This window comes from Lissotriton helveticus, chromosome 5_1 (assembly GCF_964261635.1).
Source record: "Lissotriton helveticus chromosome 5_1, aLisHel1.1, whole genome shotgun sequence".
Classification (NCBI taxonomy): Eukaryota; Metazoa; Chordata; class Amphibia; order Caudata; family Salamandridae; genus Lissotriton; species Lissotriton helveticus.
The window spans coordinates 2,006,775,316-2,006,799,236 of NC_136065.1; the positions used below are offsets into that span (position 1 = coordinate 2,006,775,316).

The 23,921-nt window shown below is 50.1% G+C and overlaps 1 protein-coding gene across 2 annotated transcripts in view; it reads right to left on the reverse strand.

Annotated features, from left to right (window-relative positions):
- Positions 1-23,921, reverse strand: part of LOC144756169 (E3 ubiquitin-protein ligase TRIM39-like) — a 113,719-nt gene that overhangs the window by 46,881 nt on the left and 42,917 nt on the right. Inside the window, exon 2 of one of the 2 annotated variants that reach the window (XM_078645749.1) lies at positions 10,291-10,386. The exons of the other annotated variant lie outside the window; for it this stretch is intronic. Coding sequence (XP_078501875.1) covers positions 10,291-10,386 — 96 coding nt within the window. The remainder of the gene's footprint in view (positions 1-10,290; positions 10,387-23,921) is intronic. 2 annotated transcript variants of the gene reach the window in all.

A 23,921-nucleotide genomic window follows, 5' to 3' on the forward strand; every position in this document is an offset into this window, starting at 1 on the left:
GTGGGTGTGAGGGCTTCGTGAAAAATAACGAGTCCCTAAGGGGAATTGCAAAGCTCTGATTGGCTGCTAACACTTCAACCAGGAAAAAAAGAAAAGGGGGCAGAGTAGGAACATACCCTGGCCTAAAGTTGGTCCTGGGGTCCCAGAGGGGCCCAGAAAGGCCAAAAATGCATTTTAGAAAAAACAATCTCATTCTTGTTCTTAATTAACCCCAAGGTGGGCCAGGTCCATTGCTTGTGAAACAGGAGGAGGGGTCCTTTGGGCCCCCTTCCTAGGGTTTATGAAAGCCTTGAGAACTGCTACCTCCCCGGGGCATTGGTTTTTATGTATGAGGGGGACACCCACATGGTACCCCTGCACCCTGGAGTACCGCTACCTCCCCGGGGCAAATGTTTATAAACTAATGCGCTGGCCATGAGTCCACATGCCCTGCAGCCCCGGGCACCGCCACCTCCCCGGGGGACTTAACAATATGTATGTGGGTGGGCCCGCTAGGCCCATTCATGCCCTGCTGCTACCTCCCCCGGGCAAATCATACTAAAATAATGCAGGGGTCCTTATGGCCTCCACCGCAGTCCTTACCCAAGGCTAATCATAAAATGAATCCCCAAAGGCCGGGTGCCCCCTTCACAGTCACAAGGACCACCATGCCCTGCTGCTACCCATCCCGGGCAAATCATACTAAAATAATGCAGAGGTCCGTTTGGCCTCCCCCGCAGCCCCTACCCAAGGCTAATTATAAAATGAATCCCCAAGGGCCGGGTGCCCCCCTTCACAGTCACGGGACCACCACCTCCAGGGGCAGTTTATCAAAAATAAGGAGGGGGAGGCACGCAGCACCGCCACCTCCCCCCACACCACCAGGAACCACCACCTCCCTGGGCTAAAATACATTAATGTAGGGGGTCAGTCGCAGACTCCCGGGGGCGGCTCCTACTTCCTCCTGAGGTACCCGCACTCATGAGGTAGCGGTTTGCTGACAGCTCCCTCCAAGCAAAAGCAAACATAACTTCGCTTTCTGCAAGCCGGAGCTGTCAAACAGCTCAGACTTGCAGAAAGCAGTGTTTTCACCTGTTTCACTGCAAATATACATCCAGTGAAACAAATGAAAACATTTGCTCTGACAGACAGAGAGCTGCCTTTCAGCAGCCCACTGTCTGTCAGGGTAATGCTGGCTCCACAAGAGGCGGGGATCCGGCAGGCACCGCAGGGGCCTTAGGCTTCGCCCGCGGTCCCCAACAGAGGTCACTGGGTGCCCTGGGGACAACCAGAATAAAGAGGACCGGCCCCGGGCGATGGGGTTCCTGTGGCTGAAATGGGCCTGGTTTGGAGCTGTGTGACCCCCCCCCCCCCCCCCCTCACCCCCCCCCCCTCACCATAGTGTAATGGCGAGGCCCTGGGGAATTGGGTCACCAGGTCTGAAATGAGACCACGGTGGGGGCTGCTCCTCCCCAACCAATTAATTTTTTTTTAATTTTCAGGTTGGCCTTGAGGGAGCACTACTGGTTGGGGAATGAAGTCCCCATGCCTGCTGAAGGTCCTTGGGGTTCAAGAACCCCTCCTGTTACCTCTAGTAAGTCTGCAGGATTGCTGAGAGCTCATCTGAGGCCCGGCCTCCATCACCACCACTCTGAAAACGGGACTCCTGGTATACTACTGATTAAGGGGTGACATCCCTTGGTTTCAGAGGGTCCTTGGCCAACAACCCTCCTGTTACCTCCAGTAAGTTCCACACTGCAGAACTTCTGTGAGCTCAAGGGAGGCCCGCCCTCTTTCTCCACTAGTTAGGAAATAGAATTAAAAAAAACTCAGAAATTCACTGAAATAACCAAAGGTCACAGGGGTATTATTGTTAGGCTCACATTTCACTTGTGCAACACCAGAAAAATAAAGCTGTTATAGTTAGCTGACCTACCTATAACTTATACCTCCACAATGCGCCACTTATGACCTCGCACATTACAGCACTCATGACCTGGTCAGTGACATCACTCAGGACTGCGCGGATATAGATCTGTGACCACTGCAGTACTGCTGTACTCATGAGGTATATAGCAATATCATTTCATTAGTTGATTGGCGAATGACTGCCTTTACAAAAGTTAACAGCAGCATTCTTTTTTTTACGTGGAGTTTCCCTGTGTGCGGTATATTATTTAATATAGGTAAGTATTAGGTTTGGTATTGCGCCACTTATGACCTCGCACATTACAGCACTCATGACCTGGTCAGTGACATCACTCAGGACTGCGCGGATATAGATCTGTGACCACTGCAGTACCGCTGTACTCATGAGGTATATAGCAATATCATTTCATTAGTTGATTGGCGAATGACTGCCTTTACAACAGCAGCATTCTTTTTTTTACGTGGAGTTTCCCTGTGTGCGATATATTATTTAATATAGGCAAGTATTAGGTTTGGTATTTTTCCCATACCTATTACCACTTTATTAAAGTGGTATTAGGTAGGGAAGAATATTTATAAGCTTATGTATATGTTGCTTAAAAAATACGGAGTTTAGCGAGAGTACCGCTGTTACCCAATAAAAAGAAAAATTAGGAAATTAACTGTAAGACATATTTTATTAATAAAGTGCGCTAACGAGTAGCACCGTAATTACAAAAAAATACTGCACGACTTTAAAAAAAAAAACACTATCGTACAGTGGTATAAAAGTTATAAACCTAAACGTTAACCTTTTAAAGATATTTTGGGGGGGACGCAGTACTCGAGTGCTACTCTAGATTTTTTTTTTAAATACCTCGAAATGTATAACTATTTTGCTCTACCTATTACCACTTTACTAAGGTGGTAAAAATTAGGTCAAAAATACCAAACCTTATACTTACCTCTCCCATGACAGACTCACTGCCCTGTTGTTGCCACGCCCCGCCCTGCCTTGCTGAGCACCGCCGTCGGAGGAGGTGTGAGGAGTGACGAGAGACGCTCGGAGTCGAGCCGAGTCGAACGCAGCCCAGCAAACCGAACGCTGCACATGGAGGACACGGAAGATACGCCGGAGAATACGCCGGAACAAACGGCCCGAAAGCACCGCGGACCCAACAGACCCGGGAAACGAGCGCTGAACGCCAAACACCAAACGCCGTGAACTGTACAGCTGGGGAGGGCGAGTTGAGAGGTACATCTCCCTCAGTCTGCTCGAGCCGCTTGTGCCGCGAAGTGCGGTGCGAAAAAGCGGTGGATTCAATCATTACCTTCACCCCGCGCCTCCCGATAGGGTAAAGACCGCGCCGCTCGGAAAAGCCCCCAAGCGCCCCCGGTCGTGACCAGAGAAACCAACGACCAGGAGACTGAGAGGGGCGTGTGTAGCGGCCAGCTGCAACCCCAGGGGGCCATCATAGAGTTGTAACCCGAGTGCCCCAATAGGCCTGAGGGGGGCAGCCCGAAGAGAGTATCCGAACCAGGGCGAACGGCAAAAAAAAAAAAGTTAATAGGATAGGCAAAAATCTAGCCTAGTCCTCTTAAAAAGAACTTTTGGATACTCCTGTCTAGGGGTAAAAGACGGAAAAGACTGCCAGAGGAGAAAAGTGAACATCATTAATCCTCGGCAAGGCAGGCTGGTGGACAGTGCACAACAGAGGTAAGTGAGCTGCAGTGTGCAGGAGTGTATGTTTTAAGCTAGAGTATATTAGTATTAACTGGCGATTACTTACTCACACTGTAAAGTAAGAAGAAAACAGGGAGCCTAGTAGAGACAAAGCAAATAATCCCCCCAGTATAATCCCATAAAAGGGTATGGGCCCTAAATTAAGACAGAAAGCACGGAAGGATACGCAAGATAATAGCCTGGAGACAAGTGAAGTACCGGTAGGATCAAGGTCAAGGGAAGAGAGCCAAGAGAGTCTGATTTCCCATGAGGACATTTCCGAGGGGAGACGTAAGAAAGGGAAATGCAAAAAAGGATCAAAAAAGGCCCGCACGCAAAAGAGGGGTGCACCTTAATATCTTCTAAAAAAAGACCATTGAGCCCTCTAACCCTGTAAAGGACTTCTTAGGTAAACACTATAAAGTCCAAAATCCAACTGCAATCAATGTGGACTCGGAAGAGGAGGATAGCTCCGATACAACAAACAGAGAAACAGATGACGTGCTTCAAGTGGATCAAAACATGAGAGAAGCGCTAGAAAAAGAACGGGAAGATGAGATGGAGGATCCTCTGTTAATACATTTATCACTTCACAGTCAGAGTTCAAATTTGTTGGCACCTCGGCTCTCTTCACCCCCAAAACTGTTTTCCCTCCAAGCTTCGGGGAACGAAGAGCATATGAGAAGAGAAAGCCTTGAGACAAGTTTTTTTTGGGGGGCAACCTCCAACCAAGTGCTACTGAGTGATGAAAGGGGAAATAACTCAAATAGGCAGAACCCTAGAAAAACCGGAAGCCAAACAATCCCAGAGAGAAACAGCCTACATGATCCTGATCTTTCAGCAGCCCCTACCACCTCAATGATGGACCTACTATTAATGTTACAGAAAACTCTGCAAGGGATCCTCGAAGTATCACTACTGAACAATGGGGTCCTGAATGCTCAAAAGCAATACCTAAAGAAGATAGAAGATGAGTTGTCTGGAATTAAAGGACAAATGACTACCTTGATAAGACCAGTAGGAACTCCCCAAGTTATTGAACAAAGCTTGGGAAGTGAATTGGTAGAGCCTTCAGATGATGTGTATATTTCTAGGCGCCCAATGTTGGTAAGAAGGGAGGTGTGATCATGTAAGAGCCCGCACCAAAGGTAGGGCAGGCAAAAAGCAGGCCACACAGGTAGCGCCAAAGGAAAAGATGAAGAAAAAGGAACCTGGAGGTACACTAAATGTTACGGCTTGGACCTTTGTCCCGACCAGACCCTCGGCAATAGAAGTGATAAGGAAGGTTCAAAACACACAAAAGAAGAGTCAGAATAGCAAGAACCCAAAAGAGATAGTACAAAAGAATAAACCTATAAGTCAGAGAATAACCACCTCACCAAAAAGCCAAATGCAGACCCCCCTGAGATATCGTAACTTGGAAGAAACATCTCAGTCACACGAGCTAGAAATGGGCGCAACAGGGAAGAAAGGGCAAAGACAGATAATCATAGCATCCCCAGAGAAAGGATATGAACAGGGGAAAAATAAATGGGTCTACTTATAACCAGCTGAAGAAGGCCAAAGGGGTAAGAAATCAAGAAAAATAAAACCCCTAAATAGATCACAAATCCTGGCGATCTTCTCCAAATGTGCAAGCCTGAGTGGGATCGATACAAAAGATCTAAAACAGGTGGGATTCATAGATAGTACGCCAGGTAGGGAAATAACAAAAGTATTGTTACACTCAGATCTGGTAAAAAAGGCAATTATGAGGGCAGCCAGTGAGATTCTCCAAGAGGGAGTAAAGGTGATCACTGAAAAAAACTTAAGGGGCAATGCACTACCAGGAAGGGACTTCCTAAATTGTCATGCAGGTCTGAGGACGAGACAGGTGAGACTACATCAGGGTAAAGATGAAGGGGGTAACCGACTAAAGGTAGTGATAAATAACACAGCGAAAGAGGATTGGTCGGGCAATTTGAGCCAATGCAGTTATCTTGGTGACTCAAATGAGTGCGATCTGGATGGAAGTGGGGTAGCTGGTGGGTTAAGCGAGATAGAATAGGAGAGAGGGGTGCCGCCTGCCCTAAGTCTCTTAACGTGGAATGTAAATGGGCTAGGGAATGACTTAAAAAAGGAACAGATAAAGAACCGAGTAAATGAAGTAGCAATTGCCTGCCTACAAGAGACCTGGGCATGCGGCGAAACCCCTATTTTCGAGGGCTACTACCAGCTAAATCGACCGGCAACGAGACAAAGATTTGGCCGCCCTTCGGGGGGAATAATGACGCTTATCGCGACGAAAATATTAAGAAATGCGACATTGCTAAAAGTAAAGTGTAAATGGTTATTGGTGTGCAGGATAAACCATCTCTCCCAGGATAAGACATATGAAAAGTTAATTGTCATAAATGTATATATATGCAGTGGTACAATGTGGGTGACTATGTAAGAGAGATGGGAAACTTCAAACAGGATGTAGATGATATTTCTGAAATGTACACCTCAGACATATTGTTAATTTTAGGGGATTTTAACCATAAGTTATATCCAATGAAGGCCGACCGTTGGTACACAGAATTATTAGACACCTATGGAATAAGCTATGCTAGTTTTCCAACATGTGACCCCTCAAAGCTGGATTGGGAATTGGTCAATTACTTGGGGGAAAAGGGACTTTTTTGCTTAAACGGAAGGTTTAAAACAGACTGCCCTGCAAAGAAGACTTTTAAAAAAGGATTACAAAATTCTCCAATTGACTATGTCTTTATGCCAGCTTGGAACTTCCCCTTAGTGCAGGATTTCAAGGTACTTCACGGTGACGGTAGTGACCATAATCTGTTATCCGTGAGATTAAAATGGGGAAGGGTGGAACCAAGGGAAAAGGCGATTCACCAAGAAATGGATTACCCAAAAAGGGCAACAACCAGAGTAACCGAAGAGTATGTGGAAAAGTTAAAATCGTTCCAACAAAAGACAGAATTAGTAAATCTCGAGAAGCTAAAACTAAAATGGTACGAGGAGAAAATAGCCCAATTAGTCCAATGTCTTAGGATAGAACTAAAAAGAATAAAAGAAAAGGTTCAATAAATCGTGTCAGCAGTCTGAAATGGTTTTCAATGGACTGCCAAATTTAAAAAAGGGAGATAAGGGCAGAAGCTAGCTAGGAAACAAAAGAAAGAATTCAACCAAGAGAGGAAAAATTATATTATTTCTCTGAAAGTAGAGTTTAAAAAGATGATCCTCGACGCAAAAAGGGAGTATAAAGAGAAATGCTGGGGAAAGCTGCTAGAATCAATTGAAGATAAGAACTTGAGACAATTTTGGAAATTGATTAAATCAGCATCGTCTTCCCCAGCTGGAGACATGATCTGCGTCGTAAGCGAGGTAGCCTGGGATAAATACATAAGGGAACTGTATGAAGCTAGATTAGTTTTAGGAGCTACAGTACCCCCAGGTTGGCAGGAAATGTCAGATGAATTTAAATTAGACTTTGCAGAAGACCATGTTGCAGAAATAATTAAGACGTTGAAGCGAACCAGAGCGGCAGGGCCGGATAACCTCCCAGCTATAATTCTTAAATCCCAAACAAAATGGTGGGCAAAGTTTTTTTCCCACCTTTTCCAACTAATCTTAACAGAGGGAAAAATGCCAATAAATTGGAAGGGTGCAATAATTAGACCTATCCACAAAAAGCGTAGCCATGGGGATCCGCAAAACTATAGATTGATAAACCTCCTCGACATAGGAGAAAAGGTCTTCTCAAAACTAGTCTTAAACAGACTAAATGACTGGGTCGAGGAGGACTCAATAATACCGATTGAACAGGGAGGGTTCAGAGAAGGACATTCAACGATAGATCACTGCTTCTCCCTATGGGCAATGGTAAGGAAGTCGACTGAGCAAAATGGAAAACTCTGTTGTTGCTTTGTGGACTTCCGAGCCGCATTTGATTCTGTGGATAGGGACTGTCTCTGGGAGATATTAATAAAGAAAAATATCCCAAGAGACCTGTTGACGGTACTAAAAGAATTGCACCGGGAAAATTGGGCTCAAGTGATTAGGGATACTGAGGGGTCACTGACGCCAAAAAGTCCTATTGGAAACGGTCTGAGACAAGGCTGCGTACTGGCCCCCCAGTTATTCTCCATCTTCCTATCAGAATTACCGAAATGCCTTGAAGTGAAGGGTAGTGCCAGTCCAAGAATGAATGGCAAAAAGGTGACGTGTCTGCTATACGCAGATGATCTAGTAATAGTGGATCAAACAGAAATTGGCCTTCAAAGGAAACTAAATTCTTTTAATGAATATTGTAAAAAGTTATTTTTAAAGGTAAATCTAGACAATACGAAAATCCTGTGCTTTGGGAAAAAAGCGACTAAGTTTAATTGGTTTTTAGGGGCTCTTAAATTAGAATCTGTAAATTAATACCGATACCTAGGTGTGTGGTTTGATAAAAAATTAAATTGGCAAACACACCTTGAAGCCCAAAAAGCAAAGTCACAAACTTCAATTGCTGGTTTAAAAATGTTAATCAGGATTATGGGGATAAGTCTCATCGACCATTATTAAAAGCTTTTAATGCAATGATCCCACCACAAGTACTCTATGGAGCATAAATCCTTTATTTGAGCGGTAAGGGAGTCTGGGACCTAGAGGAAGGAAAATGCTTGAAAAATCTCTTATCCCTCCCCCCATCGGCAATGGTGCAAGCCATAAGAAGAGAGCTAGGGACAACTGCTTGGGGGGTTCAGGCACAATGCGCAGTAATTAGATTTTGGAAACGCCTTGAAAATGATCAAAAATTTGCACATTGGCGTCGGAATGAAATACAACAAAGTAACCTAAAATGGGCAAAAATGTGTATGAAGAGAATGCTACAGGCCTGCGAAAATATAAAAGTGGATATATCCTTAACAATAGAGTGCTCAAAACATGAGCTAAAAATTAATGGACAAGCTGATACTAGAAGCATGGATAGGGAATATCTTGGTAAGAAAATATCGGTGGAATTTATGATGAATGCATGGGCAAAGGAAACTTGGTTCCCTTACTTGGGTCTATTGCCAAACCCGTGGTTTAGACAAGAGATCCTAAGATTACGCATTGGGATCAATCCATGGATATCAAATAAAGAATTTAAAACCAAAATGTTGGACCCTAATGGGCACTGTAAATGCAGGTTGGGTACAAAAGGGGATACCGTGCACTTTTTGTTGGATTGTATAAATATTTTAGAACAGCGTAAACTTTGGCTGCGTCCAATATTTATAAAATATGATATAAGAAGTAGGAGACAAGCACTTGAGCTAATTACAGAACTTCCAAGCATTGATATTGCAATTGCACTTGGGAAATTTATAAAGGTTGTACAGAGTTTTATAATAAGTCAGAAATAGATTTTAATGTTTTAAATAGAATTGTGTCTAGAGATAATCGGTTTTATTAATTTTATCAGGATAAAAATCATTTGGAGGAATCGATAATATGTACACCCAGTTCTAAATGTATATGACTTGGGGAAGACCATTTACACCTTTCTTTTAAAGGAATGAGATTTTAACGAGAATTTTGTATGAATTGATGTCGATAGATAATATTTTAATGCAATTAAGTGCTATGTATTGGTTTAAAGATTACGATCTAAATAAACTTACCCTTTTGACTTGACTTGAATACTTACCTACATTGGAAGGCAGAACACACAACATGGTGAAAGTGTACCAAATAACAACAAGTCTGCCTTTAACTTTTTTATGATTACCTAATCAGCTAATGACCGTGGTAGGCGAAACACTGGCATTTATACAAAAATACTGCAATAACAAATAGTACTAACTTTTAATTCATTAAAACGTATAAAATATTGACAAATCATACCTGCACAAAAAAAGCATGTGCACACCATAATATATAATCCTGAACATGTTAACAAAATTCAACTCTTGGCTTTCACACAATGCATAATTTAGAAGTATATGTTTAATATATTCGAATTTACAAGTATATATTTTAGAACCTCCATTTTCTCATTACACTCCCTTCAGACAACCCTGAAAACCGTTACTTCTTCCACAATTAAACCGGTGGGAAAAGTCTGCTAAAGTGTGCCGGCATTCATCAAACAGGTGCAAAGATATTAAAGCATCAAATTTTTTAAAATCCAAACATCGATAACTATAACATTTTCAAAACAAAAACGTTAACCTATTACTAGTTCATGAAAGTGGTAATAGGTTTTTAACAATAATAAAACTTAATAATTAACTATATGCAACACCCTTGCAATGCACTTGTTTGCCCTTGGTTAAATTGGATTGTGATGGAAGTCATGTGCTAGCCATCATGGCCTCCTTTCATTTCTATTCTGTGCTAGGCAGATTAGTCAATCAAGTGCCTGTTCTTTCCCTCCAGCTGATGTGTGACCTCAACATCAGCGTCTCCATCCAACCAATTTAGATTGGGCGCATTTGTCATTATAAGGTCAGTTTCCAAACTCTTCCAAGATCATGGTGTACTGTAATGATACGTTATGTGTAAACTCTATCTCCTATAGTAGGTCATACTCTGGGATATATACTCATCCATCATCTTCCCCTGTATTAGTCACTAATGACAAGAAAGTCCTAGATTATGCCCCTTTTATTTCTGGCTGCTTCTCTCACTACCGGGGACCCCCAACTTCCAATGCCACTCACCTCCAGCTCTGATTTTTTCTTGTCCTCATCTGTTGCGAATCTCTTCACGTCTTCCAGGTTGCTTCTCAGCTGAACCAAGCGACTTTGCAGCATTTTCTAGAAATAATTGTTTTAAAAAACATGATGATTCAGCACCAATGCTTTGCGGGAGCTATTTGCATTTCCCTACTTTCAGACTAAGCACCAACCAACCACATTTCCTATTGATAACATGAGAGCTCAGTTTGGGCTGGAGCCCTTACCATTTGATGCACGTCTCCCAGTCTGATCAGGACTCCATATCTTCAATGGATAAGCTACACAATGTTGTGAAAGATCTACTGGCGAGTTCCGACTCTTATCCGCAATAAATAGCACTTACTAGTGGAATTACAAAAATCTCCCCATAATGATTCAGACTTCTTCCCACACAAACAAGGCTGAGCCAAAAAACCTGAATTCCTTCCCCTTTTCCACCGATACCCACAGCGGGAAACAATGCCATTGTCGCAAGGATATGGGTAAAGTCCTATACTGTTTGGAAAAAGGTCTGGCTTTTGAGTGTGAAATGTGAAGCGCTTAAGATGATGGCTCTGAGCGGGAGTACAGAATTACTGAGATTGAGAGATGGCGCAACACTCATTGAAAGCACTTCATCTTAAACCCCCATGATTAAGAGGAGAGTTCTTCTGCAACTTTCATCACTTTTTTAATACCCCTTTATTATTCATTTTTAGATATACACATGCATAATGGCATCAGACGCATGATTGTGAATAGCATGTTAAATAAGACCATCCCACATTAACGCCAGGATCACCAAGAACTGTTAAACTTATACAAACAAATCGAGAACCTTAATATGTTAGGCCCCTTTTTTCCAAAAAGAGGGCTCATTGTTCCAGCAAGTATCTGCTCCACCCTTAAATCTGATATATCACTGCAACTCACATCTCTTGCTTTATGCAATCGATTGTGGCTCAAAGTATATATGGTGAACTGGAAAGGAATTTGTGTAAACAGATCTTTAAAGTGTTGAAGAGACATTAGGATAAAGAAAACCACCTACTATTGAAAACAGTGGTTGTAATTAGATACAAGAAAACATATAGCTGTAGTCTCATCATGATAGCTTTTGATAAAAATGTTTAAGGGAGGTTTAAGTCAGTTGTATGCAAGGATGTGGGGATAAAGAGTGTTTGAAATCGGACTGGCAAGGTATGGGGAGAGAAGTCAATGTCTTGGTTTGAGTTACAACTGTGAGGAGTACCCAAATCACTGATTTGCTAGCTTGCTCAAGCAGCATGGTTTAACTCAAAAACATACATGCGGTACACGCGCAACAGCTAGGCAGCACATTAATACTGTTGGGACATAAAGAATTTAAAAGGTCCAAATCTTATTAAATAGATGCAAATTTAAAATACCAGAAAAAAAACTAAAGAAATCTGAAGTAGGTATCAACTGTTATACCAAAACTACATGATAAATAAGTATTGGTAAAGGCAGCAGAGAGTAGTAAAATCAGATACTTTTTTTCTCAAATTTCTGAAACAAGGCATATGTATGTTCCTTCTTTATATTGTGATATGCTTCAGGCCATCTGCTTCAGGCATTTCTACCTTGTGGTTAAAGCAGCATATTTAAAAGGGTCAAACCAGTTAGTGAGTTACCAAAATCTCATTTGTTTCAAAGCAAGTGTGTTCCTTGCACCACAAATATGAATGTTGTGGATTTGTTGTGGAGAGCCCCCCCCCCATCTTTGGCCTCCATCCCAGGATGCCCAAGCTCAGACTACAACACATCAAAAGTAATCTTCACCCCAGAAACCACCAGATTGCCAGAACTCTTTCTTCCTGAACCTGGCCCAAATCTTCTGTCTTCGCTCTACAGCCAAAACAAGAGACAGCACTGCAGGAGCTATTCAAAGGCAAATGTGACAAGAACAGCCTGGGGGCTAGTGTTCTCCCCATTATGAATATTGTGTGGCATGTCTTTGAAGTAGCAGAAGGTGGCTAGGTTCCACTGAATGTGTGAACCTGGGGTTTAGCATACACGCCAAAAGACCTGATTCAGGAGGGGGACTCACGATTTTTGAAGCAAAGAAATTGCTGCATTTTGGTTGTCTCACGCCTGAAATTGTCTCAGCTTCAATAGAAGTCAATGGGAGAAATACATTTTCCCAATATTTGTTTTTTAAATCGCCCCCTACCTCTTCGAAAATGTTTGCATGTATTGTTTCTTAAGCACCTAATTATGATATATACCTATATAATCCAGATGTTCAGACACCTTCAAAGTAGAAAGTAGCTCGGGGCCTTGAGTTCACTTTTATTTAAGCACAGCGTCCCGCTTTTCTAATGTTGAGGAAGGCCAAGGTTTACTTTACATTTTTAGGTCTCGGGCCTAACGTACACTGCGCAGCAGTGTCGCGCAGCTAGAGTCCTTTTCTCGGGGTTTTGAAAATGGACCTAGGAATTCCACGCAGATCGTGCGTGTTATTTCCTAGGTCTAGTTTCATTGGCCTTTGCGTGCGTGTACTTTTAAAACAGAACACACAATAAGCCATTGGCGGTCGCGTAGCTCCGCCCATGGCCTATTGGTGTCTGCTACGTGCACCAAAGGCCATATGTCTTCAATTATCGCGGCCGGACGTGGGCGTTTTTTTTTTTTTTTATGTTCGCATCTGCTGGTAGAAGTGCTTTCTGCCGGGCAGGGGGCAGGCAGCGGGTTGTCCACGCCTGGGGTGCATTAAAAAAAAAGTGGCCCTGGTAAGTCGTCACACTTTATTCACTTTTCTGTGGCACTAAAGTGAATTCTGCCTTCTCGTGGCTGGCTGTAGTCACCGTTTCTGGGAAGCGGGGCTTATGTTGAAGGTTTGTTTAGTTAGGACCCTCCCCTGGGGTCTGATATATGGGCCCCCGGGCAAGGCATGTGCACACCCCTCCTCCCTGTGTCTTTCTGGAATAAAAGTAACGAGCTGCGCTGTGCCCTCCGGGAATCACCCACACCTGTTCAGGGAAGAGGTGTGTGTTTTGGGGGAAGGGGCCTTGTTCTGCCGACGTCAGTAGAGTCAGTCCATGGTCTCCGACAGAAGGGATACTCAAACTTGGAGCAGAGCCCGCAGCTCCTCTGTGTCCTCGTCAGTTTGTACCATTTTTTTTTCTGTCAGTTGTCATAAAGTCTCGCCGTCATTTTCGTAGGTCGACTTTGAATTTGTTGTTTAGTTGGCTGCAACACTCATCACGTGAAATACTGGAAGCATTGCCTTGTTTTTTTATTTATATAGCGTTTCATTCCCTCGAGGACGCATCGAAGCGCATGAATTGCAATGGTCTTTAGCTCTACATTAAAACGATCGCCGCATGTGAAACGCACTCGTCAAGGTTATTGGATTAGTTCAGTCATATCTAGCGGAGCAAGATGCTTCGGTTGCCTCATGGCACAAGAGACAGAACTGTAACCAAGGGGCGACGGGCTGTGGAATGATTTTAATACTTGAGTGTTGGACAGGCCTCGTGGCTGGGCCGTCCCCCCTCCGCACAACGGGGCCCGGACCCCGGCTCTCCCTGAATCCCCAGCAAGAGCCACCCCGGCAACCCACCACCCGTCCACAACGGGACGCCAGCTCCTGAACCCTCCCGTACCGGCTGGCCCTGGTCCCCGTCAGCACCATGGCCCCGGCCCAGCCGCCATCTTTGGACACTACAGCACGAGGCCGCATGGCCTCGACTCGACCCCAACCCTGGGCCTGGCCCGGCCCCGACATCGAGGCACCAACCTCCACACAGGAGGTAAAGAGACCACTTGGCAGGTCAATGAAAGAAGAAGGCGTCAACGGCTCTCCTCCGCCGGGTGTCGATCACCCCCGGCCTCCCTGGGCGCTGGCTCCAACCCCCTGCTGGGTGTCGGGACCCCCTCATTCCGGACCTCCCGACCTTAAGGCGCGAGGGTCCGGGCATCAAAGGTATCCAGACCTATAACTGGGGAAGCCCCAGACCAGGAGGGCAGTTGTATCCTGGAGTCGAGAGACACCGAGAAGAACTCATCCTTGACGGACTGCTGGCGCTGCCGCAGCCCTGCCCTGTGAAACCATCATCTTGGCCTGCTGGCGCTGCCGCGGCCCACCCTCGTGAAACCATCATCTTGGCCTGCTGGCGCTGCCACGGCCCTCTGCAACGTGAACTACCACCTTGGCCTGCTGGCGCTGCCGCGGCCCTCTGCAACGTGGACTACCACCTTGGCCTGCTGGCGCTGCCGCGGCCCTCTGCCCATTGAACCATCGCCTTAGCCTGCTGGCGCTGCCACGGCCCTCTGTACTTGAACCATCGCCTTGGCCTGCTGGCGCTGCCGCGGCCCCTTCGTTGTCGACCTTCATCTTAGCCGGCTGGCGCTGCCGCGGCCCGACCTTGCAGACTCCTAAGCTCGAGGATTGTGAGCTTCTCTCTTACCACCCCCTGTACCGACCCGGTACCAAGACTGTCCCGCTACCCCTTTCCCTACAGAGACTAGAATTGAGAGGACCCTCGAGTCCTGAATCTCCTGTACCGCTGATAACCTTGCCGCAAGAACCCTATATAAAGAGTGTCGATCTCATCCTGGTGTGGTGTCTATCTGTGGGGAGGGTAGTGACTTGTCTGTACGATCACCGGAGACGGCCCTCATCGGAGGCCTCTCCCCCAGTATTCGGCCGACCCTCTGGGTCCCCGTCTAACATTGGTGGCCAGCGGCGCGATCCGAACCTACGCATAATCGTACAGAGGGTCACTCGCCCCACGACACACAACCACCATGACAACAAAAGAGAGCAGAGCAACAGAAAAATTCCAGATGGAAAAGCTGGAAGAATACAACCACAGAGAACTGAAACAATTTTGCATGGAATTAGGCATTTCAACCACAGGACTGAGCACGAAAGAGGACTTCAAACGAGCCCTGGAATCTTGGGCGGAGACGGGTACGACCGTACCCCAAACACAAAGCCACGAGACACCCGAAACAAGCCCCACGCCGACGGAAGAAAGAAGATCGGGTCTCTCCCCAGAAGAGGTCCGGGAACGGGAAAAAAGCAGGCTCCATGAATTAGAACTGGCACGACTTCGCTTAGATGGAGAGCTCAAATTGGCGGAACAAAAAATAACGTTGGAACACTTACGGCTCCGAGAGGAGCGAGAAGAGAAACAAAGGCAGAGAGAGCTAGAAGAGAAGAAGCTAACCTACGAACATGAGCGCAACCTCAAAGAACTAGAGATTCGGAAGCAGAACAAGGAACTCGGGGTCCCCGAGCGCACGAACACTCCTGCCCCTACAGACCCCAAGGTCCACATACCCAAAGATGTCGTCAGAGAGTACTACAAGAACGATGACATCCAGCAATGGTTCAAAGCGTACGAAGTAGCCATGACCTCCCACCGGATTCCCCGAAGCGACTGGGGAGCCGGGTTATGGGGGAGGTTTGTCAACGAAGGGCGAGACGCCCTGCTGCAACTCCCGGACCATCTGATGACATCCTACGACCACATGAAGGCCGCCCTCCTCACTCGATACGGACTCACACCCGAGATGTACCACCAGCGGTTCCGCGACTGCAAACGGATCCCGGGTACAACTTGGGTGGAATACGTGAACTTCTTTAGCCGGGCCTTCGAGGGGTGGATCAAGGGCAGCAACGTGACCACCTACGAACAGCTCTTTGACCTTGTTGTGTGGGAGCACCTTTCTAACAACTGCTTCATCGAACTCAGGCAGCACCTCCTGGACAGTAAACTAACGGAACCTCGGCAACTCGCCGCCGAAGCTGACCGATGGGAAAGCACCCGAGTTGGCCGAAACGGACCCAGCGAAGGGCACAGAACTGCCCAAGGGCCCCATCGCCCCCGTGGAGGAGGAGGCCAGGGCCGGGGTAGGGACACCGGCCCGGTGACTCCCGCCAGCAACACTCCGCCCCCGGCCGGCAGGGGAAACCCCCCGATGCGACCCGCCTTCCGAGCCAACATCACTTACCACCGATGCCAGCGACCCGGCCACTACGCAAATGATCCCAATTGCCCAAAGAACCCGAACCCTTTACCCCGCCAGGTCGCTGCTGCAGCCCTGGGGGAAGAGCAGCACCCAGAATACCAAGAAGAGTACGAAAACGACCAGCCTGAGTGGGAACCGGCCGCCATGTCCCTGGTTTGCTTAGGGGAACGAGACCTGATCCCTCGGGCCCCCCTTCCCGCCAACACGCAGAAGTACAGCCAGTGGGTCAACATTAATGGCCGCCGGGCGGAAGCCCTCCGCGACACCGGGGCCAGTGTGACCGCGGTCCGCTGTCATCTGGTGGCCCCGGACCAGATCTTGCCGAACATTCTTTGCCCTGTCCGGTCGGCCGACAACTCAGAAAGTCTATGTCAAATGGCCTACGTCCCCTTCGAATGGGGAGGAGTATCAGGGATGCTGAAAGTAACTGTCCGCGATGATGCCCCCGTGGATTGCCTCCTGGGGAACGATCTCGAAAGTTCTCCCTGGGCAGCAGTCGAACGGAGAGAGCACCTGGGGATGCTGGGCCTCCCCGAATGGGTCTGTGCTACGACCCGGTCCATGACCGCCCGTGCCGTCCCCAGTCCAGAAGAACCCGAGTGGCCGGAGCCTCCTCCCGCGATTGTCCCGGAGGAGGCCACCCCAGAAGCAAGTCTCCCGGCCCAAACCGAAGAAGGACCCGGTCGGCTCCCGGACCTCCCCGACCTGGCCCAGTGGCGTCAAGAGGGGGGCCCCACCCAGGAACAATTCCAACAAGAACAAAGAACCTGTCCCTCCCTCGAGGGACTCCGGCAGCAAGCCCTTGCCCAGAGCGCAGGGGACACCTCGGGGGCCCACTGGATCTACTGGGACAATGACCTGCTCTACAGTGAGCAAAGGATTGCAGAACTGGGGGCCAGTCGGGTGCTGGTGGTGCCCCTCCGCTTCAGAGATTTCCTCTTGAACTTAGCCCACGATATACCCCTTGCCGGACACCTGGGACAGGACAAAACGTACGACCGCCTGGTGACCCACTTTTACTGGCCCCGAATGCGAAAAGATGTCACCAACCACTGCAGGGCCTGCCCCACCTGCCAGGCCAGCGGAAAAAGTGGCCGAAAAACCAAAGCACCCTTGCAGCCTTTTCCCGTCATCACCACCCCGTTCGAACGGGTGGGAATAGACATTGTGGGGCCCCTGGACCCCCGAACCGCCCAAGGACACCGGTTCATCCTGGTCCTGGTGGACCACGCCACCCGCTATCCCGAGGCTATCCCTCTTCGAACCGTGACGGCGCCTGTGGTAGGCCGAGCCCTGATGGGGATCTTCTCCCGGGTGGGCTTTCCCCGGGAGGTCGTCAGCGACAGGGGCACGAACTTCATCTCGAAATACATGAAGTCTCTCTGGCAACAGTGCGGGGTCACCTACAAATTCACGACCCCCTATCACCCACAAGGAAATGGATTGGTCGAGCGGTTTAACCGCACTCTCAAAGGAATGATCATGGGCCTAGAAGAGCCCCTCCGTCGCCAGTGGGACGTGCTACTCCCGTGCCTCCTGTTCGCCTACCGAGAGGTCCCTCAAAAATCCCTAGGCTTCAGCCCATTTGAACTCCTGTACGGGCACCCCGTCCGGGGTCCCCTCAGCCTAGTCAAAGAAGGTTGGGAGAGGCCCCCCCAGAAAACTCCCCCGGATGTGTACAAATACCTCTTGGCCCTTCGCAACCAGACCCGGCGATTCAGGGAGATCGCCAAAGTCAACCTTGAAGCCAGTCAGGAAGACATGAAGAAATGGTATGACCAGCACGCCTCCTCCCTCGAGTTCGAGCCGGGACAGCAGGTCTGGGTGATGTCCCCGGTTGAACCCTGTGCTCTACAGGACAAATGGTCCGGGCCCTTCAAGGTGATCGAACGCAAGGGGCCCGTCACCTACTTAATCGACATGGAAACTTCCCGGAACCCCCTACGGGTCCTCCACGCCAACAGACTCAAGCCCCATTTTGTACGTTCAGAACTCAGTCTCCTGATGGCTACCGATAATGGGACGGAAGAAGACTCCGAGCCCCTTCCGGACCTGCTGAGGACCCTCGAGCAGGATGGCTCCGTGGAAGGGGTCAGACTCTCCGAGGCCTTGGCCCCGGAGCAACGTCAAGACTGTCAAGCTCTCCTGACACGATTCGCATCCTTGTTCTCTCTCACCCCTGGGGTCACCCCCTGGTGCCTTCACGATGTGGACACCGGGGACAGCCCCCCTATTCGCCACAGGGCGTACCGCGTACCAGATCGGGTGCGCGCCTGCATCCAGACCGAGGTGTCCAAGATGCTAACACTGGGAGTGATCGAACCCTCGGACAGCCCCATGGCCAGCCCCGTCGTCCTGGTCCCCAAGACCGCCGCCCCGGGCGTTGCCCCTGAGCTCCGGTTCTATGTGGACTACCGGGGACTGAATGCCGTTACCAGGACCGATGCTCACCCTATCCCCCGGGCAGATGAGCTAATTGACCGTATGGGGGCCGCCCGCTACCTGAGCATCTTCGATTTAACAGCGGGCTACTGGCAAATCGGCCTCACCCCCAGGGCCCAAGAACGATCCGCCTTCTCTACCCCGGACGGTCACTACCACTTCAGGGTGATGCCATTCGGCACCACCTCCGCCACCTGCGGGAAGTTCTACACGCCCTCCAGCAGGCCGGGCTCACCCTCAAGGCCAGCAAATGTCAGGTGGGCCAAGGGTCCGTGACCTACCTAGGACATCAGGTGGGAAGCGGTCTGGTGGCCCCCCTCCAGCTCAAGATCGCTGCCATCCAGGCCTGGCAACCCCCTACGACCCAAACCGAGGTCCGGGACTTCCTGGGGCTCACCGGGTACTACCGGCGGTTTGTGAAGGACTATGGCAGCATCGTGGGGCCCCTCACGGAGCTCACATCCAAGAAGAGCCCCAAAACGATCAACTGGACTCCGGACTGCCAATCGGCCTTCGAGAAGCTGAAGGCCGCCATGTGCACTGCCGACTACGGCCGGGAATTTATCGTGCAGACGGACGCCTCCGATCATGGCGTGGGGGCCGTCCTCTCCCAACTCAACACCGAGGGAGTCGATCAGCCAGTGGCATTCATCAGCCGACGCCTGCTGGCCCCGGAACAGCGCTGGAGCACCATCGAGAGGGAGGCCTTCGCCGTAGTATGGGCCCTCAAGAAGCTCCGGCCCTACCTCTTCGGCACCCCCTTTCGGGTGCAGACAGACCACCGACCCCTGCAATGGCTGATGCAGATGCGGGGGGAGAACCCGAAACTGTTGCGCTGGTCCATCTCCTTACAGGGGATGGACTTCACTGTGGAGCATCGTCCAGGCCAGGACCACGCCAACGCAGACGGCCTGTCACGCTTTTTCCGCCTCGGCGAGGAGAGTCCCCAAGAGGATGGCTGACTCTCCCTGCCTTCAGCTGGGGGGGACGCATGTTGGACAGGCCTCGTGGCTGGGCCGTCCCCCCTCCGCACAACGGGGCCCGGACCCCGGCTCTCCCTGAATCCCCAGCAAGAGCCACCCCGGCAACCCCCCGAGGCAACCCACAACCCGTCCACAACGGGACGCCTGCTCCTGAACCCTCCAGTACCGGCTGGCCCTGGTCCCCGTCAGCACCATGGCCCCGGCCCAGCCGCCATCTTTGGACACTACAGCACGAGGCCGCATGGCCTCGACTCGACCCCAACCCTGGGCCTGGCCCGGCCCCGACATCGAGGCACCAACCTCCACACAGGAGGTAAAGAGACCACTTGGCAGGTCAATGAAAGAAGAAGGCGTCAACGGCTCTCCTCCGCCGGGTGTCGATCACCCCCGGCCTCCCTGGGCGCTGGCTCCAACCCCCTGCTGGGTGTCGGGACCCCCTCATTCCGGACCTCCCGACCTCAAGGCGCGAGGGTCCGGGCATCAAAGGGATCCAGACCTATAACTGGGGAAGCCCCAGACCAGGAGGGCAGTTGTATCCTGGAGTCGAGAGACACCGAGAAGAACTCATCCTTGACGGACTGCTGGCGCTGCCGCAGCCCTGCCCTGTGAACCCTTCGTCTTGGCCTGCTGGCGCTGCCGCGGCCCACCCTCGTGAAACCATCATCTTGGCCTGCTGGCGCTGCCGTGGCCCACCCTCGTGAAACCATCATCTTGGCCTGCTGGCGCTGCCGCGGCCCTCTGCAACGTGAACTACCACCTTGGCCTGCTGGCGCTGCCGCTGCCCTCTGCAACGTGGACTACCACCTTGGCCTGCTGGCGCTGCCGCGGCCCTCTGCCCATTGAACCATCGCCTTAGACTGCTGGCGCTGCCGCGGCCCTCTGTACTTGAACCATCGCCTTGGCCTGCTGGCGCTGCCGCGGCCCCTTCGTTGTCGACCTTCATCTTAGCCGGCTGGCGCTGCCGCGGCCCGACCTTGCAGACTCCTAAGCTCGAGGATTGTGAGCTTCTCTCTTACCACCCCCTGTACCGACCCGGTACCAAGACTGTCCCGCTACCCCTTTCCCTACAGAGACTAGAATTGAGAGGACCCTCGAGTCCTGAATCTCCTGTACCGCTGATAACCTTGCTGCAAGAACCCTATATAAAGAGTGTCGATCTCATCCTGGTGTGGTGTCTATCTGTGGGGAGGGTAGTGACTTGTCTGTACGATCACCGGAGACGGCCCTCATCGGAGGCCTCTCCCCCAGTATTCGTCCGACCCTCTGGGTCCCCGTCTAACATTGAGCCTCAATTATGTATGAGCCCATAGACAGCACACTTTCACGTGAACATTGTGTGAGTGTGCAGGGTGAGCGCTGTGCAGGGTGAGCAGTGTGTGAGTGTGCAGGGTGAGCAGTGTGTGAGTGTGCAGGGTGAGCAGTGTGTGAGTGTGCAGGGTGAGCAGTGTGAGTGTGCAGGGTGAGCAGTGTGAGTGTGCAGGGTGGGCAGTGTGAGAGTGTGCACGGTGAGCAGTGTGAGAGTGTGCAGGGTGAGCAGTGTGAGAGTGTGCAGGGTGAGCAGTGTGAGAGTGTGCAGGGTGAGCAGTGTGAGTGTGTGCAGGGTGAGCAGTGTGTAGGGTGAGCAGGGTGAGAAGTGTGTAGGGTGAGCAGTTTGTAGGGTGAGCAGTGTGTGTGTGCAGGGTGAGCAGTGTGTGAGTGTGCAGGGTGAGCAGTGTGTAAGGTGAGCAGTGTGTGAGTGTGCAGGGTGAGCAGTATATTAGTGTGCTGGATGAGCAGTGTGTGAGTATGTAGGGTGAGCAGAGTGTGCAGGGTGAGCAGTGTGTAAGGTGAGCAGTGTGTGAGGGTGCAGGGTGAGCAGTGTGTGAGTGTGCAGGGTGAGCAGTGTGTGAGTATGCAGGGTGAGCAGTGTGTGGGTGTCCAGGGCCAGCAGTGTGTGAGTGTGTAGGGTGAGCAGTGTGTGAGTGTGCAGGGTGAGCAGTGTGTGAGTGTGCAGGGTGAGCAGTGTGTGAGTGTGAATAACAAAACACAACAAAGCTTAGCATAGCATAACAAAACATAGCATACACACACAACCGCACACAACCACAACCACACAACCACACAACCACAACCACACGCACAGCCACCAGCACACACACAACCACACACACAGCCACCAGCACACACACAACCACACACACAACCACAACCACACATAGAACCACACATACACAACCACACACACCCACAAACCCTCAACCACAAACACAACACACACAACCACACACAACCACACGCACACAACCCATAGACAGCACACTTTCACATGAACATTGTGTGTGTGTGCAGGGTGAGCGCTGTGTAGGGTGAGCAGTGTGTGAGTGCGCAGGGTGAGCAGTGTGTGAGTGTGCAGTGTGAGTGTGCAGGGTGAGCAGTGTGAGAGTGTGCACGGTGAGCAGTGTGAGAGTGTGCACGGTGAGCAGTGTGAGAGTGTGCAGGGTGAGCAGTGTGAGAGTGTGCAGGGTGAGCAGTGTGAGAGTGTGCAGGGTGAGCAGTGTGTAGGGTGAGCAGGGTGAGAAGTGTGTAGGGTGAGCAGGGTGAGAAGTGTGTAGGGTGAGCAGTGTGTAGGGTGAGCAGTGTGTGAGTGTGCAGGGTGAGCAGTGTGTGAGTGTGCAGGGTGAGCAGTGTGAGAGTGTGCAGGGTGAGCAGTGTGAGAGTGTGCAGGGTGAGCAGTGTGAGAGTGTGCAGGGTGAGCAGTGTGAGAGTGTGCAGGGTGAGCAGTGTGAGTGTGTGCAGGGTGAGCAGTGTGAGTGTGTGCAGGGTGAGCAGTGTGTAGGGTGAGCAGGGTGAGAAGTGTGTAGGGTGAGCAGTGTGTAGGGTGAGCAGTGTGTGTGTGCAGGGTGAGCAGTGTGTGAGTGTGAGCAGTGTGTAAGGTGAGCAGTGTGTGAGTGTGCAGGGTGAGCAGTATATTAGTGTGCTGGATGAGCAGTGTGTGAGTATGTAGGGTGAGCAGAGTGTGCAGGGTGAGCAGTGTGAGAGTGTGCAGGGTGAGCAGTGTGAGAGTGTGCAGGGTGAGCAGTGTGAGAGTGTGCAGGGTGAGCAGTGTGAGTGTGTGCAGGGTGAGCAGGGTGAGAAGTGTGTAGGGTGAGCAGTGTGTAGGATGAGCAGTGTGTGTGTGCAGGGTGAGCAGTGTGTGAGTGTGCAGGGTGAGCAGTGTGTAAGGTGAGCAGTGTGTGAGTGTGCAGGGTGAGCAGTATATTAGTGTGCTGGATGAGCAGTGTGTGAGTATGTAGGGTGAGCAGAGTGTGCAGGGTGAGCAGTGTGTAAGGTGAGCAGTGTGTGAGTGTGCAGGGTGAGCAGTGTGTGTGTGTGCAGGGTGAGCAGTGTGTGAGTATGCAGGGTGTTAGACCTGTCAGCCTTAGGGTGGTCTCCCCTACATTTTTGCCCTTTTTGCCTCCCATTTTTATCCTATGTTTTGTTGGACTTAGGACTCTGGGCGCCTCACCACTGCTAAACAGTGCTGAGGTGCAGGTGCTCTCCCCTAAAACCTTGTGAGACTGGCATATCTGCCACAAGCCACTGCTACCGCAGTAAGGTTTAATCCTCCATAAGCTAACATTGGGAACCTCCCCTTATGGACTAACTTCTGACAGGGACCTAATAAGTCTATCATGTTTGGTCTTGTTGGACTCGGGGCGGGGAACCCTTTCCAATGATATATAGGGTTTGGGCATTACTACGCTAGGGATCCCACTTTTATAAAGGGGACCTTTTCCTGCCTACACTTAGATTAGGCTGCAGACTCCCCCCTGCCCTTTGCATACTGATAGCCTGCCTGGGTTGGGAGGTGGGAGTGGTGATTCACACCTTCTTCCCTGGGATGAGCTGTGATGGGCTGCCCACTGTAGCCTTAACGGCCTGTCTCTCGTCACTGTGACAGCTAGGTCAGGGAAGGCAGGGAAAATACCAGAACTCCCTGGACTCTTCCAGAAGCCCCTGTCCCCAGACCCTTCCAGAGACTTCCACCACTTTCTAGCCCTTAGACTAAAAAGATATATAAGGGAGGGTCCTGGCCTCACATTCTTGTTACACTGCTGGACCTGGAAGAATCCCTGCTGGAGTGAGGACTGCTGCGCAAGAGGATTGCCACTGGGAAGGAGGCTGACTGCTCCAAGGAACTGCTGCCCCACAACCTGCTGAGCTGCCCTACTGTCTGCTGATCCTGCC